The 16,946-nt window shown below is 39.2% G+C and overlaps 1 protein-coding gene across 16 annotated transcripts in view; it reads left to right on the top strand.

Moving 5' to 3' along the window:
• TRIM33 (tripartite motif containing 33) overlaps window positions 1-11,263 on the top strand; it is a 73,565-nt gene extending 62,302 nt beyond the window's left edge. For 6 of the 16 annotated variants that reach the window (XM_084853524.1, XM_084853521.1, XM_084853523.1 and 3 more), the window contains 4 exons: window positions 1,453-1,527; window positions 2,568-2,720; window positions 5,964-6,014; window positions 6,096-11,263. In XM_084853524.1, the coding sequence (XP_084709650.1) occupies window positions 1,453-1,527; window positions 2,568-2,720; window positions 5,964-6,014; window positions 6,096-6,308 (492 nt within the window). In that variant the 3' untranslated portion in view covers window positions 6,309-11,263. Of the gene's footprint in view, window positions 1-1,452; window positions 1,528-2,567; window positions 2,721-5,963 lie in introns of all 16 variants that reach the window. The other 10 variants (XM_084853518.1, XM_084853517.1, XM_084853527.1 and 7 more) reach the window with 2 other exon arrangements.
• The last annotated feature ends 5,683 nt before the right edge of the window (window positions 11,264-16,946 follow it).

Here is a 16,946-nt window from a genome sequence, read left to right as displayed (position 1 = left end):
CCACCTCCCCCAATTTGCCCTCAGAATGCCTTCTTTTAGCCTCCACCAATGGAGTTCCAGTGGTGAAGCATCTGCCACCGTACAGAGGAGGCTTACAATGGCAGACCTCCTTCACCCACAAGTCCGTCTCTCCACAGGTGGAGGAGGAATCCCTATAATCCTGTGGCCACACAGACACTCTCCCAGGAACCATAGAATTGCTTAATATATGTATATATTAGAGATGCGCTGGTCTGTCTGAATTATCAACACGGATGTCAAAACTGTTGAAATATTCTCATGACAGAGCTGATTTTTGATACAGATGAACCAAATCATTCAGATTACTAGAATAAACTGAGCATATGACATTTTCATTTAGAGGGTATGAATTTTCCTAGTACCAGCATTTAGCTACAAAAACAGAATTTGTAGGAGCAGCTGGAATGCTTATGCTTTGTTCTATATTGATGAGATGTTGTGGTGATAGCTGTTCTAATGATTTTTATAAATTGCCTTGAGCACCATTTTTGTAGAAAGATGGTATATACATTTTTATATGAATAAGAGAACACTATGTACAAGCAATAGATACTTTTTCTAGCTGTGGCAGTGGCTTTTCCCCAAAGTGTTCTAACATCAGTGATCTTGCCAAAGGAGGCATGGCTGATGACCTTCTACTGGCAGGCAAAGGCATTTTTATTTAGACAGGCCTTTGGTCTTGTAAACATGTTGTAGTTGGTTTTCACTGGTTGCTTTTAGTGACGTTTTATCTGCCTTGTTCTAACTTTTTTAAGAAAAACACACACACCTTAATTGTATTTAATTGTATTCATATTATCACTGTTGCCTTCCACCAGTTTGTGGAAATGTGAGATACAAATTAAACAAACAAATAATACTGACGCATGGAATATGTTGCACTGAGTATTGTGGTGGCCAATAGTATATGTGATTTCTTAAAAGGATTACATAATCCATGGATGATGGGTCTGTCAATGGCTCTTAGCTAGAAAGCGTACTCTACATTCAGAGGCAGCACATATCTAAACACCAATCTTGTTTGGCTTGTGAGCCTCCCTGATGGGCTAGCTTTAACCTAATCGGGCTTTTTGTATGTGTTTTACTTTGAATATGTTCCTTATACTACATGATTAACTGCTGTTGAAATTCCCCACAATTCTAAAAGGTTTTTACCTTGTGGCGTGTAGGATTGTTGTTTAAAGTCCAAAGACTCCTTCGGCGAAAGGAATTATTTGCGTAACTCTTTGAATCCTGGCCATAGGTTGCAATTGTTCCAAGCAGTCTTGCTGACACTGATGGGACTACTGCAGAGCTTCAGACTGAGTTAAGACTTTGAGAATCTTGTTCCTATTTTCATGAAAATTGCAATACAAGTATGAAACTGGTTAACTAAAACGTAGTCTCTTGGAATGAAACAAAATTCACTGGAATTTTTTTTTCCTCTGCAAGAAATGTGAGCGCCTCCTGCTTTACCTGTATTGCCACGAGCTGAGCATTGAGTTCCAAGAGCCAGTCCCAGCCTCGGTGAGTTACTTGATGCATATTACCTTGAAAATGATAACATGCAGATTGTACCTTCAGTGTGCCCGAATTTGGAGTGACCAGCATTTGACAGCCACTGTTGCTCTTACGACATTGGACAAAACCCAATGTGAACGTTATTTTGCTGTCCATATTTTTGAGTAGTTTATTATTATTATTATTTTATTTATTTATTTATTGCATTTATATCCCACCTTTTTTCCTCTTGCAAGGAACCCAAGGCAGCTAACATTATCCTCCTCCTCTCCATTTTAGCCTCACAACAACATTTTAGCCTACCTGTGAGGTAGGTTGGGCTGAGAGTGTGTGACTGGCCCAAAGTCACCCAGTGAGCTTCCGTGGCTGAGTAGGGATTAGAACCCGGATCTCCTGGCTCCCAGTCCAACGCTCTCACCACTACACCACACTGGCTCTAGTTTATCTGGTCACAGAGTCCTTTGCTTAAGGATAATTAACTGAACTGGGGGTTTATAATAGGGGTGCACAACCAGAAATAGGTGGGAGGCCAAATTGCCCCCCGTCAGGCCCTCCATGGGCTGGATGGTGTCATTGCCCACCCCAGTTTGTCGTTCTCCATGGTCTGAGCATGGTGAGGGGGACTCACCCAGCATTGGGAATGGCAACTGCTTGTTCCAGCACCAGGCGAGTCCCGGCTTTGCACAGTGCACACCGTCCCCATGGGGTAGCCCTCAAAGCTACTCAGCTGGCATTGGGAAGCACAGCTGCTTCTCCCAGTGCAGGCTGAGTTCCCGTCGTTGTGTGGTGTAGCCACTCGGCCGGGACCTGCATCCTCGCTGTTTTGTCTGATCTCAGGTTGCAGATAACAGCAGGGATTCTCCAGGGGGCGGCGGTGCGTTAAGAAGCACCACTTCTGTCTCATCTGAAGACCTCAGAAAAAAAGCTTCAATGAATCTGGCTGTAAAAGTGGGAACATTTCACTGCTGCACAGATGAAATTCCATCGTAATGTGCATATTCTTTAATTTTACTCTGTTGTAAACACACGACATCTTTTCTCAACAGATACCAAACTACTATAAAATAATAAAGAAACCCATGGATTTATCTACAGTAAAGAAGAAACTGCAGAAGAAACATTCCCAGCACTACCAGACGCCTGAAGATTTTGTGGCAGACGTTCGGCTGATCTTCAAGAACTGTGAAAGGTTTAATGAAGTATGTTAACTTTCATCCCACAGAATTCTTTTGTTTTAATATGAGAGTCTCATTCTGTACTGCACACAGCCCTTAGTCACAATTGTTTCCAAATTTTGTGTGTGAGAGTGATGTACACCTATTTTATACAGAGCTCCAGTATGTAGGTTGTACACATACATGTTGGGGCACAGGACTCCGCTTTGGACTTGCACTGTCCGAGTGTGCACAGAATCTGTAATGTGAACTGGATCCTAGGCACATAAATGCCTGGTCATATAATCTGTTCACCCTTTTTTTAATGGTGGGCAGATACATGAGTGTTGCTTGCTTGCATTTAAATGTATGTGCATAGGCCCTGTTCTTATTACTGAGCATGGTGAGGCTGTCTTGCACCCCACCAGTGTACGTTTTATATGCCACCCTGTGAATAATCTGGAATTATAAACATAATCCTTATAACGCTGTTATATTTTATGTTAGTGAAATTGGATTGGCTCAACATGTGGCTGCCTGGGGAAGACTGTATCTGTGTGTATTGTCTAACTATATAGCAAGTTGTGATTAAAGCTTGCCTGGTTTTTTCATGGAGTAAACCTCTCCATGTTAGCACACTGTTGCTTGAAGAGAGGTGCTACAAATGGCCCAGACAAATTTCTTGTGAGAATGTCATAAGTCAGGGCTGGGCAGAAGGTAGATCTGGATCTACTGAAAGATTTGCAGAAGATAGGCAAAGATTTCTGACTCCCAATAGTTTAACAATAGCAACAAAATGACTGATCATCCCCCCCCCCCCCCAATGATACTACTGAAATGAAGAAAGCTTGGGGTGACCAGGGGATAATTTTTTTCTGTGCAAGGTCTGTGAGCTGTGTTCAGTTCTTCTACTCAAAATCAATACCTGGGCTCCGAATTCTTTCATTCCAAGTGTAGATATTTGTATCCAGCTCTGCTTGGTGGATCTCGAAGTACTAGTCAAAACCAAAACCCATCCGGCAAGCTTGGTGTCTACACACCCCTGACTTAAGTGATATGTGAAAAGCATTAAAAGCAGTGGGAAAAATCAAGAGTAACCTTATTTATGACTTAAATACATGATGTGTCTTCATTTTGTATATGTATTAGGTTTAACCCTAAACCCTTCCACATTCATTAAGTGAACTGTAAGTTCTGAGAAGTGATTATGTTGAATAAATCAACCTTAAAAGCATTCTGTTTAGACAAATTCAGAGGCTAGCAATGGCTGTCAGTCATGGTAGCTAAATGGAGCTGCCATATTTAGGGGCAGTATATTTATGAATTCAAATTTGAAGGATATAGAATTGGAGAGGACTGTTGCCTTTATGCCATACTTGTGAGCATCCTGATAGAACCTGGTGCCATTGTTTGAAAGAGGGCTAGATGGACCCTCTGTCTGATTCAGCAGGGCTGCTCTTAATCTCTCATACTTTTAAAAAGATAAAAACCAAATAGCTTGAAAACCCTTCTTTCTTCAAGCTAGTCTGCTGGGCTTTCATATTTACTGAGAGCTCTGTCACTTTCTAATTGCAAGGCTTGAAAGCCCATCTTATTACGCCATGTCAGTTCAGATAACATAGTTGACTTAGAATAAAGTCAAGCATTTGTGATTGTGAATGTCAGGCATATAGTCATCCAAAAAAGAGAGATAGACAATGTTACATAGATGACCAACATGGATATAAAAGCCTTCTGAAGTACTCTAGGATTTGATGCATATTTATTACACATGCATCCTGAAATCAATTATTGTACATGGCACATATTCCTTACTTAATACAAAAGACATAAAAGAATGATAGACTGAAGTGGACAGGCAAATACTTAATATGGATGTGGGAGGTTTTCTGACTCCAGGCCTTTTAAATATAGAGTTGAATCCAGACTTAGTCATACTTAAAGTAGATTCATTGAAATCACTGGGGCTTAGGTTAGTCATGACTAAGTCCAACTCATATGCTCCAATATTAAAACCTCTTGATAAACCAGATTTGGAGCTCAATCCTATGGATGTCTATTCAGAAGTAAGTCCTATTGACTTAAATAGAGGTAAGTGTGCATAGGATTGTAGCTTTAGAGACTATGCATGATATTGAACTGTCTGGACATGAAGAGAATGGGACAGATCTTGATGGTAGTCTTCAGTTTATAGTTTCACTTGTTTTAAGGTGCTTTAAAATAGAGGTTTTTTGAAACAGTTACATATCAATATCTGCATATTAAATATACCGTTCCTATTTTAAGATATAAGACCAGTAAAAGTTTAAAGCCTAAAAGGCATGAGTCACTATTAGGGATGTATGGATTTGTTAAATCCATTCTGTCTGTGTTCCACAGATTGTCAGTCTTTTGTTCCGTCATCCACTTATTGATGGAATTGTATTTTTTTAACGGAATGGACGAGAATTTCATTCTTGTTTGCAAGTGTGCATTTCCTAATGTGCATTAGTACAAATTCCCCCCAAAAGTAAAAAAGGTAGTCCGCAGAATCCACGCGACTCAGAAAAAGCCAGTCCACTGCAAAATCTGCAGGTCGGATTCATAGAAGTCCGAACTCATTTGAATCCATTGCGGATTTGTCTAACATCCCTATTTGCTACACAAGATAGACTTTGTGGAAGCAGATGGGACTTGACCTTTTTAACTGAGCTTTAACAGGTGAGGTGAAGAGTTGTGTTTCTCAGACTATATTGATTTAAAGGAACATATCACACATTCACTGTGAAAGGAAAGCGCTTCTACTCCTCTTAAGGATGGATAGATGCAATTATAGGGTAGGAAACAAAACCCGTGAAGAATGTCTGCCTCTTTCACTGCAGCAGTAGATATACTTCTGACATGATCAGGTCCACAGTCCATATATAAAAGGTTTAATTGAGGTTTCAAAGTGAGAAAACACCCAACAGGACACCAGTGGGCCAGTTAGCCCTTTCTTTAGAAGAAATTACACAGGAGCCTGATGGAAGAAATGACTACTGAGCATTTATGACACAGTTCTCACCTTGCTTTGCTATGAGTCTAATAATATTGGGCTTCTGTGCATGGTATCAGTTTCTGCAACAATATATTGCTTAAGGTTCACATACTGAAAATTGAGTAACAGGGCCTTATGAAGAGAGTCACTCTACATCAGTGAATTTTAGAAATAAATTGGTATGGCTGACTTTAGTCATCCAATCCTGTGCGATCTCATAACTTTAGAAGGGATTATAATTTCCTTTTTTTTGACTCTGGTATCCTTTTTAGATGATGAAAGTTGTTCAAGTTTATGCAGAAACACAAGAGATTAATTTGAAGGTAAGCGTTTCAGACCATGCACACTTGCTGAAGGGATGTGCATTACCAATGGGTGAATGTTACTATCTTTTTACTTTGCAGGCTGATTCAGAAGTAGCACAGGCAGGGAAGGCAGTTGCGTTATACTTTGAAGATAAACTTACAGAGATCTACCCAGACAGGACCTTCCAGCCTTTACCTGAATTTGAACAAGAAGAGGACGATGCTGAAATAACAGATGACTCCGATGAAGATTTTATACAGCCACGCAGAAAACGTCTAAAATCAGATGAGAGACCAGTACATATAAAGTAATCTGATTAAAACAGACCTAAACTATTGTAAAAAGGAAAGAAAACATATTTAAGTGTTCCTGGAATATTATCATGCCTTCAGTGGCCATCTTATTGAAGCTGATAATGTTCAGACAGTATTAGATGACAAAAAGCATTTGTACAGAAACATTCTTGTCAAAAGGGGAAAAAAGCTTTCAACTTCTGTTGATTTTGTGTCTTGGGTTTTTTTAGTGTTTGGATTTGCATTTTCTTTTTTTCACTCCCTCATTTCTCAGATACAGAGGTGTGGGATGAATGTTGATAAAGAAGCAAGTTTTTATATAATGACATTTGTACAAACGGTGAACTCTTATCGCTATTTAGTAACCATTTCTGCAAGACTGGACCAAGGCAGTCATGTTTCATGTTCATACTGGACTGCAGTTTAAACTGCAAGAAACCTTCCTCAGCATTCTCTTCATGCGACTCTAAGTGTGAATTGGATAGTTTTTATTCATCGTCTCATCTAAATGGTATTGCGAGTATCATATTCTGTGTTGGGTCAGATAGCTAGGTTCTGCTTTCTTTTACTGACCTTGTATAGAAATATTGTAATGATCATTAAATAATTTTGAATTGGAGAATGCAGGAGTGCGAGTTCTTCATATGTGCTTCATTAAGTCTGGTTGCAATTAATGCTTTTCAGTAGGATTCATGGTGTCAAGTGGAAGTCCTATGCACAGAACAGTTAAGTGAGTATCCTCTTGGAATTTATTAATCCTATTTTTCTCCCCTGAAAAGGCAGGATGTTGGCTGCAATACTGGTTATATAGATTTTAGTAATCAGAATTAGATTATGGACTTAATAACTGGTGACTGTCCCGTCTTCCCTAATAACAATGTCTGATAGTCCACTATCAGAAAACAGTAACTTTGTCAACTACCAAATGTGTAAAATTTCCTGTATTCACTCTGTCTTATTTGTAAATAATGGTACTGTAAATCATTTCAGACAGCAACATTTGCTGGGTTGTTTTTAAGCTAATATGTATTCTTACTAATGTTCCTAATCAAGAGCAGATTTGTAATATGTTCTCTATTTCTAAAACTATTCATAGTTTGAGGTTCTATATTATTTTGTTAGAGCTACTCAGAGCTTTCTTCAGAAGCAGCTTCAATGAAATGTCTAAGAGGAGGAAAAACGAGCCCAATGAGACTGAGTTACTTGTCCATCCTTAAAATAGAAAACTTGAATGGACCAGTGTATCAGACAACTGACTTCAGGATAGTTAGTGGAAACGGGCCAGCTCACCATTGTGATAATCTGCATACAAACAAATTCTTCAGTTCTGCCTTGATGGCAATATTGAGAGCAGAAATATCTCTGCATTATTGTAATTCAGTGTTGAACAGGTAAAATTCCTTATATGCTTGGCCTGGTCTGTATTGAACAGTGCCAGGTAATACAATTTCAAGCCCTTGTACAGAATATTTTTTATTGTTATGCCAGTTTCAAAAATGTAAACCACACTGAGGTGACCAAATTGTAAATTTAGCTGTGATATTGAGCGTAATTTGTCATGGCCAATACTTCACAGTGTATAAAGAAATGTAATTGATCTATACAGTAGAGATTAATAGCTTCTATTGCACAATGTATTGTCCCAATGATGCTCTAGAGAATTTTAATACAAATGCCTGTTTCCATTTTCTCTGCAGACAGATTAAAGGCGTAGGCAGGATGAAATTGATTCTAAGTGATTAAAGATATTTATGGCTTTGATTCACTTTCTTAGATAATCTTTAACATTGCATTAAAGTGAAAGGATTCAACAAAATTCTAGGATTTTTCAAGGGTTTTCAAAAGTTTTTTGTCTAGCAAATGAAGTAATTTTAAATTGCCTGTATTTAAATATAGTGGGCTTGAATATAGTCAATAGTTGCCCTATTTAATGGCCTTTAATGGTCAGACATTACTTTCTTTGTTGGAAAGTCAATGTAGTAGCAGTGGAAGAAAGTCTCAGACAGAACTGAAATTGGGTTGTATCATATTTTTCTTATACATGGGAACAACTCATCTCTCCCCCTGTCCCCCAATCCAGCAATGGGATCATGGAGCTAGGGCATTCTCATGTACAGATAAGCAGTGCAACCCAGTTTGAATATTACCTTCTGTATGCAGTTAAGGGGATGACATGTGTGAACTGAGAATTTGTTCCCTCTCTCAATGCGTTGACTTCCTCACAAGATCCCACAAAATTTTAGTGCATGCACTTATAACTGGCATTTTGGGAGAACCACTGAATGTCAGTAGGGAAGTATAAGACAAGGTGCTTAAAAAAATATTGGATGAGAGTTGAATGTTATTGTACATGATATCTTCTAGTGTCTCAATTTGCAATAGGATATGCTCCATGAATCTTGAATTGTATAGTTTCCTCAGCATCTAGACATTTTGTTTTCTGTACTTTGTAGAACATTTTATATCCTGGCTTTCCATATTAACTGAAAGCTGCAATCTTGTCAACATTTGCGTTATCCTTTCAGATTTCTTAGGCTAATTCCATATTTCCATGTTACTTATAAAGGTCGGTCTACTCTTCTGAGCCATTTAACAAAACTATGTGCAAGATCCCTCTCTGCAAGTGACAAGTGGCATTTGTCCACAGTTTGATTTTTGTAGACTTGCAATTTTGCAGAATTAAATGCAAACAGAGAGAAAATAGTATTGTTTTCAAATTTTAATAATACTTAATTTTTTTTTTTTTTAACAAAAGAATGAATAGCTTTCTTGGACAAGTTGATATTTTTGGTTGCTTTTTCCATCTGATTATCTACCACCTGAAATATAGTATATAAATTTGGAAGTTATACACAAATTCTACAAATTGCCAGATTCTGTTCCTGAAGGATGTAGGAACTAGACAGATTTGGTTTGTGATACCTTTTTAGGCTGGATACATTTTCCCAGTGTTGACAAGATTTATTCAGTTAGAGTAACTTTTCTGCCACTGGTGCAGTTTAAGAGCAGCCTCCATTTGGCAATTCATGGATGTCTGTGCAATAATTGAGCTATACTAGGATTGACTTTATATTAAGAGATCCGGTTTGCAATGGATAGTGGAGCTTCCCTTGCATGTGATATGGATTTACCTGTGCTGCATAAATTACAATGTAACTTTTGTGTAACGTGGTCCCAAGATCCTCTGTCACTTATTTTGACTCTTAAGCTCTGATTTTAAATGTTCTTGTAAAAATAATAATCTCAGATCTCTCTTCTTGGTTGTATATGTTCTGAAAGTTTAAGTTAATCCAAAGAAGAAAAAGGCAGTTTGCTTTGAAACAGGAAGGACGACAAGTGTACAGCGTGCTGACTGTGGACTTCTCAATTACCTCAGCAGGTCCCCTGCCATGTAATTACTAGTGATTAGTGTTAGTTTAACCAGCTAAGTATGTTCAGGTCTTACTTAACTGTGCCCTGGAATTAAGTGTCCTATCATATACTATTAAGGCTGAATTACTATCCAAAAAAGGGTGTTCCCCCCTAGCTTTTAAAAGTAGAAATGCTGTTAAATGTAGATAACCTTTTTTCATGTGAAAAGATTCCCATTAATACTATTTGATGTGGCATTGACTGTCAGCACACTCAGCACTGGATAGATAAATGGAATGTTTTATAAACATTTCTACAAGCCACTGCAACCAACAAATATTTTTTAACAAACGACCCCAATTTGCCATTCTGTTGTATAACTTAGTTTATTAGCCAGCCCTATTTAAGTGTAGGTAAAGGCAACAGTATGTTGAAACTGAGTATGTAATGTACTGGATGTAGGCTTCTTTTTTTCCCTTTTTCCTCCTTTTCCTAGGAAAAAGCAATAAAACTGCTTTGTCTGTTGCCTGTTTAGCATGGCAGGAATCCTTTTCCTTTGGATAGTGGTTTTATAGGAAAGTTTTTGTATGTGTATCACCCAAGTCTAGCTTTTAAAAAAAAATAAAGTGTGCAGTTATAGCGTGGCATTTTATTTTAAAAATTGGGGAAAGTTAACATATTTTTTTAAAAAGTAGTTGTTTGAGTAAATAATGGAGGTACTTTTTTAAAAACTTTATATGCCACAATTTACATAGACATATTTCAGACTAATGCATAAGACTTGTGATGTCAGATATGGCTACCACTTTTCCTTTTCAAAGTTGCACATGCAGTAACTCCATCCATTGTAGCTTTTTGTGTTTTTGCCTACTTGTTCCTCTCCTTTTAAAATTTGTCTGAATCACATTTTGAAAAATAGCAGTTTTGGTTCTTAATTTAGTAGCTGATTTACAATAACAAAATGCAGTTTGCCCCTTTCTTTTTGAGTGCTTTTTAAAGCTGAGGAGCTGCTGCTTTCTTTTAAAATGATTTGCGACTTTGTACAAAGAAATGCAAAGAGTTTTATAGATCTCTCACTTGTTTCAGCATTCCCCTTAGTGTGAACCTAAATTTCAAAATGGAAGGTGATGCATGTTAAAGGCCCACAGGTGTGGGCATTTCTTCAGTTCAAAATGCCATTAAACATGTATATAACAAGTCTATAAAGATTTGTGCAATTGAAAGCCTGTTTTAATTTTATATGTAAACATAAAAATCAAAGGGTTCAATTCCCAACATTCTTTCTTTCTGGTAATTAAAACTGGTACTTTTTGCACATAGTTAACTTTACTGATACTTCAAAAAAGTGCTGTTTCTGTGGTATTGTATTCTCTGAATAATATTTAATTTTTTTAACAAGTTAACGTTTCTAATTGTTCAGTTCTTGTGTTTTTTGGCTGGTGTGTAATAAAGGCATTTTTCCTTTACCTGATTATTTAATACATTTAGCAGCCTGTAAATATTTCTTGTTAAATGCTCTGGAATGTGGTGTAGCAGTTGTACTAGAACAGTTTTAAAAAGCATTGTTTTGAAAACCACTTTGTTTTGGTTATTTCTATTAAATTAGAAAACAAAGAATCTTTCAAATGGAGTATTCTTTTGTAAACTCAAAGCCTTCCAGAAAATAATGGGCTACTGTTTTGCATGATCATTACTTGGATGGAAAAGTAAGCAAAAAACAAACTGAGGGGAGTACCTCCAACATTTCTTAAGAATGAAGTTTCTAGTTCTGCAGTCTTCAATACATATCAGCCTTTTCAAGATCTTGGTATGGGGTGGATGTAATTTGTAAAATACAGGATCTTGAAAGTGCCATACAAGAGTGAAATCTTCTAGACAATTCCCCTTTTCAGCGTGATGGCAAACGGAATGAGACTGAAGAGGTAATATTGTAACTGTAGTAAAAAATGTACTTCTTTTGTACTGTTCTAATTGGAATGTCCTTCCGTTCTGAACACAAAGTTGTGTTCCATAGGGTAGCTGCCCTCCACCTCCACTTCACTCACCTATTTGCATCTGAGAGTAGGTAGGTGCACTGATGTAGAAAGCGCTGTGCGACAACACAGACTGAAGGGGCTATTTGTGGGTTCTGGGTTACTTACGATTGTCAAGGAAGCCTCAGAGAGGGTTATAACAATAGAAACGTATTGGAGAAAGTAAGGAATGTACCAGCATTGTCTAATAACGAAATGTGAAGAGTTTGATTTGCAAATTAGCCTTGATACATCCCAAATGCCTCATGACATAAATCTCTTAATTATTTTTTTGTTTCTGGTTGAGGGACAGGGGAAATGCCCTGACTGTCAGGTTGGACTTCTCACATAAATGGATGCACATTTATCAGCTGTGAAAGGAACACAACATTGGCTATTGGATACAATTTGCTATTGCCTATTATCCATAGAGGGTTATGCAAACTCCACTTTCACAACTGACCACCATGCTGAATTGCTTGTCACTGATGAAGGCTCTGGGCCAAATGGGGTAGTGCTGTGAGTCACTCAAGCATCAAGTGCGATGCATTCTTCTCTTTGCAAATGAAGGGCAAGGCTTAGTCTTGCCAGCCCATCTGCTCCTACTGCTGCCAGCCCATCTGCTCCCTCCCTGCTGTGGTGTTCAGCCTGGCTACCTTTGTGGCTAGGCTTATGAGCTTTCATCATCCTGTTGTGTTGTCTCAGTTTAGAGTCCTGGGAAAGGCTGGGCACCTCTTGTTGAATTTCTGGATGGGGAGAGATCTGAATCTTAAGCTTTGGAGTTCACAATATAATCTCTTCTTTATTCAATACTCCCCACAGAATGGCCTCTGGCTACTAGTGGTGTGTGTGTTTTGCACATGGGCAGAATTACACACCAACATACAAGGCCAGTGCTAACTTTATCAGGACTGTACACTCCCCAATTCAGTCATGGTGGGAGGAGAACCTAGATGAACTTCCTTGCACAGGATTGCTGTTTCCTGCTTCCATTTTTACCCATTCCCATTTAGCTAATTTTAGAAGCAGTGCGCTTCTCCCACTTCCCATCAGTGTTAAAACATTGAGGAAAAAATGTCAGCCTTATTGGTGAACTTCATCTTTCCATCTAGCCCAGACTGGCCTTTTAAAATTTCTGGACTTTAGTGTTTTTGCAGGCTGATCCTACGCATATTTGCTTGGAAGGATATTCTACTGAATTCACAGTGCTGGCCCAATACATTGTGCTGTCTAAAGTGGAGCCCAAATGGTGTCCCCATCCCTGCCTAGGGCCAACACTCTAAAAAGTCTTGCTGCACTAGCCAGACACTTAAGTCCAGTCCATCTATTCCCCACCCCTCATTGTGCCACCCGAAGCAGTTTTCTTCACTCTGCTTCATGGCGGGGCTGGTCCTGTTCATAGGGAGTCCCAAATGTGTGCCTGAGATTTCAGCCTAATTTCTTATGCTGAGATTTCATGCAGCAGTATTCCTCTCTCCTTATGGAAGTGGAGGAATAAATGTCTTAAATCCTTGTGGTGATAGAACAGTCAGATGCAAGTCAGACATGAACTTCATTTCATTTCTTCAGCCATTTTCAGGATTGCTTGCTTGCCCCTTGAAGATGCAATTAGAGAAACTAACAGCCTAGCAACATCTGAGGTAGAACAAACAAGCACTGCTGGAAAGTAGAAAGTTTCTTTAGAATTCTTGGATTGCTCCTTGCTTTTTTTGCTCTCAGGATCGTCTTTTATATTTGTCAAAAGCAGATCTTCTGACACTTTAAGGATGAACAATTTTACTATGGCGTAAGAATTCATGGATTAGAGTCTATTTCATCAGACGCATGAAGTGGGAAAAATACATTTGGGTTGCACTAGAATGGTAGTACCTGTTCTGTTGAGTTGGCATGTTTTAAAAATAAGGGATATCTTTTGTTTTACAAGGATGTTGCTCTCCTGGAATAAGTGATATCTGGCAGACTTGAGAGAGTTTCATATGATTTCCATTCCACTTTTTAAATTCATTGTGCTTTGTTTAAATAGTTCTTTTTCAGCTTTGGAAAGAGAACTTGGGTCTGATGAGATGCTACTTTTACTTGGACTACAAATTGGGGAGTGAGGCTTGGGCTATACAAATTGCTGAAAGCTAAGAGAGTTGGTTTTCTTGAGGGTACCCTTTAGGGTGGCCCCCAGTCTTCTATAACTTTCCATTCAAGGGGAAATGTGATAGAGGTGCATTTACTCTATGGTGCCAGCAGAGAGCACTCCCGATATTCTTATCTTTATGAAATTCAGAGCTAGCTGAGAGAACTCTCTGCAAGCATAGGATGCTTAGTCCTAGAGGACTATGTTCACTGAGTATGAGTGTCTGTAGAGGGTTAGCTTTTTAAATATTTATTGCACTGTCGTTCAGTTTTATAATGCCCATGTTATTTAAAAATGTGCTTTTAAAACAACAAACATATAAAACAAAACATTACTAAAAGCAACTGTGTAGACAGAAGAAAAAAAGAGCTGCAGCTGCCAGAAGAGCCAGCATTATAACAATCCCATGTGCATAAAACAGTATTCAACTCGTGTCAAAATGAAAGAAGGCTTGATGCCAGACAAACTGCTCTGGGTAGAGTGTCCTCAGACAGGACGCCACAACACAAAAGGCCCTTTCCCCAGTTGTCCCCTGGCCAACCTCAGAAAGTGGGAGCACCTAGAGAAGGGCCTTGGAGGTGGTCTTAAGATTCTTTCAGGTTCATGTGGGAGTAGGCGGCCCTTTAGTTACCCAGGTGCCAAACTGTATTGGGTTTTAAAGGTTACTGTTGACATGATAGACTGAGTTTGGGAATGGACCCATAGCCACTGAAGCTGTTTAAGAACAGGGAGGGGCATACTCTGTATGGCCTGTCCAATTAACATTCTAGTACCTGTGTTCCTGACCAGATGAAGGTTAATCACGTGATTGGGCTATGTATGTTGTCTTGCAGTAGCCCGGTCTGGATGTTACCAGAGCATGGACAACAGTGCCCGCGTTACCCCTATCCAGGAAGGGGATGCAGCTGTTGCATCAGTTGGTGAAAGGAGCTTGGTGCCATAGATGCCATTTCGGTGACAAATGCTCAGGTCAAACCAAAAGCACTGTGCACTTCAGGGGGAGTAAAATTCCATCCAGAACAGGTTGAAAGCCACCTCTCAGCTTGGATGAACTACCCACCTGCAGTAGCTCTTGTATGGATTGAGCTTCAGTGTTTTAGACCAAATGCAGACCATTGGTGATTCCAGAAACCAACTGAACAACCTCCCCCGAATGAGATGAAAAGGAGAAAATGAGCTGGTATCAGCAAACATACTGATGATAAGTCGGAATTTTGATGATACTACTGTTTAAACTCCTGGCTGACCTCACTCTGTACTTTAGTAAATCTTAAACAGGATGGGAGATAAAATCAAGCTCTGAAGATCAGCTGCGTAAGGGCCATAATACTCACTGGTTATGCAGGAATTTCATGATCGGTCTCCAAATGTTTGTCTGGGGGAGGAGGGGGGCTACAAATTTGCTTGCAGCAATGCTGGGTAAAGGCTGTTTAAGTCTTTCCCTTAGGGTTGGAAAGCATCTGGGGAAACCATTTTTACAGCAAAAATGACAGTGCAGGGGGCGGAGGAGGATCTGTATTGGGAACAAAAGGTGAAAGCCCCACCCCATGCCACTTTCTTGATCTCACACATCTTAAAGCTCTTTATAAAGAAAAGGTAAGCATGCAAGGCCCAATTGCATGCTTAATGTTGCATCTAGTTTGGCCCTTAGATACCCCTTCTGAAGCCAGCCAGCCAGGAAATGAGGCATAAGGTTCTGTGGCCAGAAGGTCTCATATATTCTGTGCTTCTGTAGCTTTCATTGTGCCATCCAAACACTACTTATAATCAACTTGTCATAGGTTGATCTAACTTCTAAGGGAAAGTGTTCCCTGCTCGCTGCAGGATCCACATCCCTTGTGGTTTGCAAATCACCAGCTTAAACACACCATAGCACTTAACCGTTTCTTCAGGGCCATAAAGATTGCTTTTCTGGTGAGAGGCATATCAGTCTTTACCATTTCACAATGTTTCTGTCTTGTGCCTCAGATGAGTGGCCCCTTCTACTTTTATTCTCCCTTCTTTTCAGTCCTATGAAAGGGCAAAATGTAAAACCTTCCTTGCCGTGGCGTTGCATAAATGTGCATAGAGACCCATCAGAAGCCTCGTGATAGTCTCAGCACTAGAGGATCATGACTGGGTTTTTTTTTTTAAATTGCTGTCAGGGGGAGTATGGCTGCAAACCTACTTGCATTATAAAATGGTAATTATAACAATATTTGCTTGGTGGCATGGTTTGGAGGAGGATGCTTGTAATATGATGGATGGACTCGTTACCCATCCTAATGACTAATCTTTTCTCCTTTGACTGCTAATGAGCAATGTTGGGAGCTAATTACAGTATTAGCGAACTAAAATATTAAAAAATGGCTAGCATGCCTTGTTTTTTAAAAGGTCATTTTTATATAAAGTTTTCTATTTACTTTCTAAGCGCCTTGTCTGATGTAATATGTGCCTCCACATGACTGTTTAGGAAATAAATCCTGCTGAGTGTACTGTGAAGCTTCAAAGCAACCAAGCAGAATTTTCAGAAAATATCTGGGAGGAGGAGCCATTGAGAAGCAAAGATCTCATTCATTTGTACATTCCTAAAAATTGATGACCTGACATGACTTCTGTGTGTGAGAGATGCTGAAAATGCACGTCATTGCCATGGATTCAGCACTTTCCCGGCCTTTGAGAAAAGTGGAAGCCCGATCCTTGGCATTTTAATTCCAAGCCTTGCAATTTCTGGTTTCTCTCAGGGTTTTTATGTACCACCAAGGAAACGAAGTCATCACCCCCATTTTAATCTTAGTACAATAATCTGCCACATCTCTTTAAAGAGACAACAATGCTAAATCTCATCCTTGTGGAATGGAGGGTAGGGTAGAGAATAGCCTTGCAATGGGATGACTTTGTTGTTGATGTGGATCTATGCTCCATTGTTGTAAAGAACAAATGACCTGCGAAGAAGTGAACTTGAAATAATAAGCAATGGCTACATGACAGTGGGACATTGCCCTGGGTGTGTAAGGGCGGGGGGAGGCACAACCTGTTATTTGAAACTTCCCCCTCCTATATTTCAGGGTTACTGAGTGGAAGTGCTTGGCTGTTGCTTCTTTAGAACAACACATAAAGTACACAAATTCATGGGGAGAGTTATTTGCCACTAATTATACGATCTGTGGTAGATCATGATTTCTGTGT

Source organism: Heloderma suspectum, chromosome 4, assembly GCF_057233095.1.
Source record: "Heloderma suspectum isolate Gila_16-S chromosome 4, 16-S_ref, whole genome shotgun sequence".
Lineage (NCBI taxonomy): Eukaryota > Metazoa > Chordata > Lepidosauria > Squamata > Helodermatidae > Heloderma > Heloderma suspectum.
The sequence above is the reverse complement of the archived record's forward strand: the minus strand, read 5'-3'. Positions and strand labels throughout refer to the sequence as shown.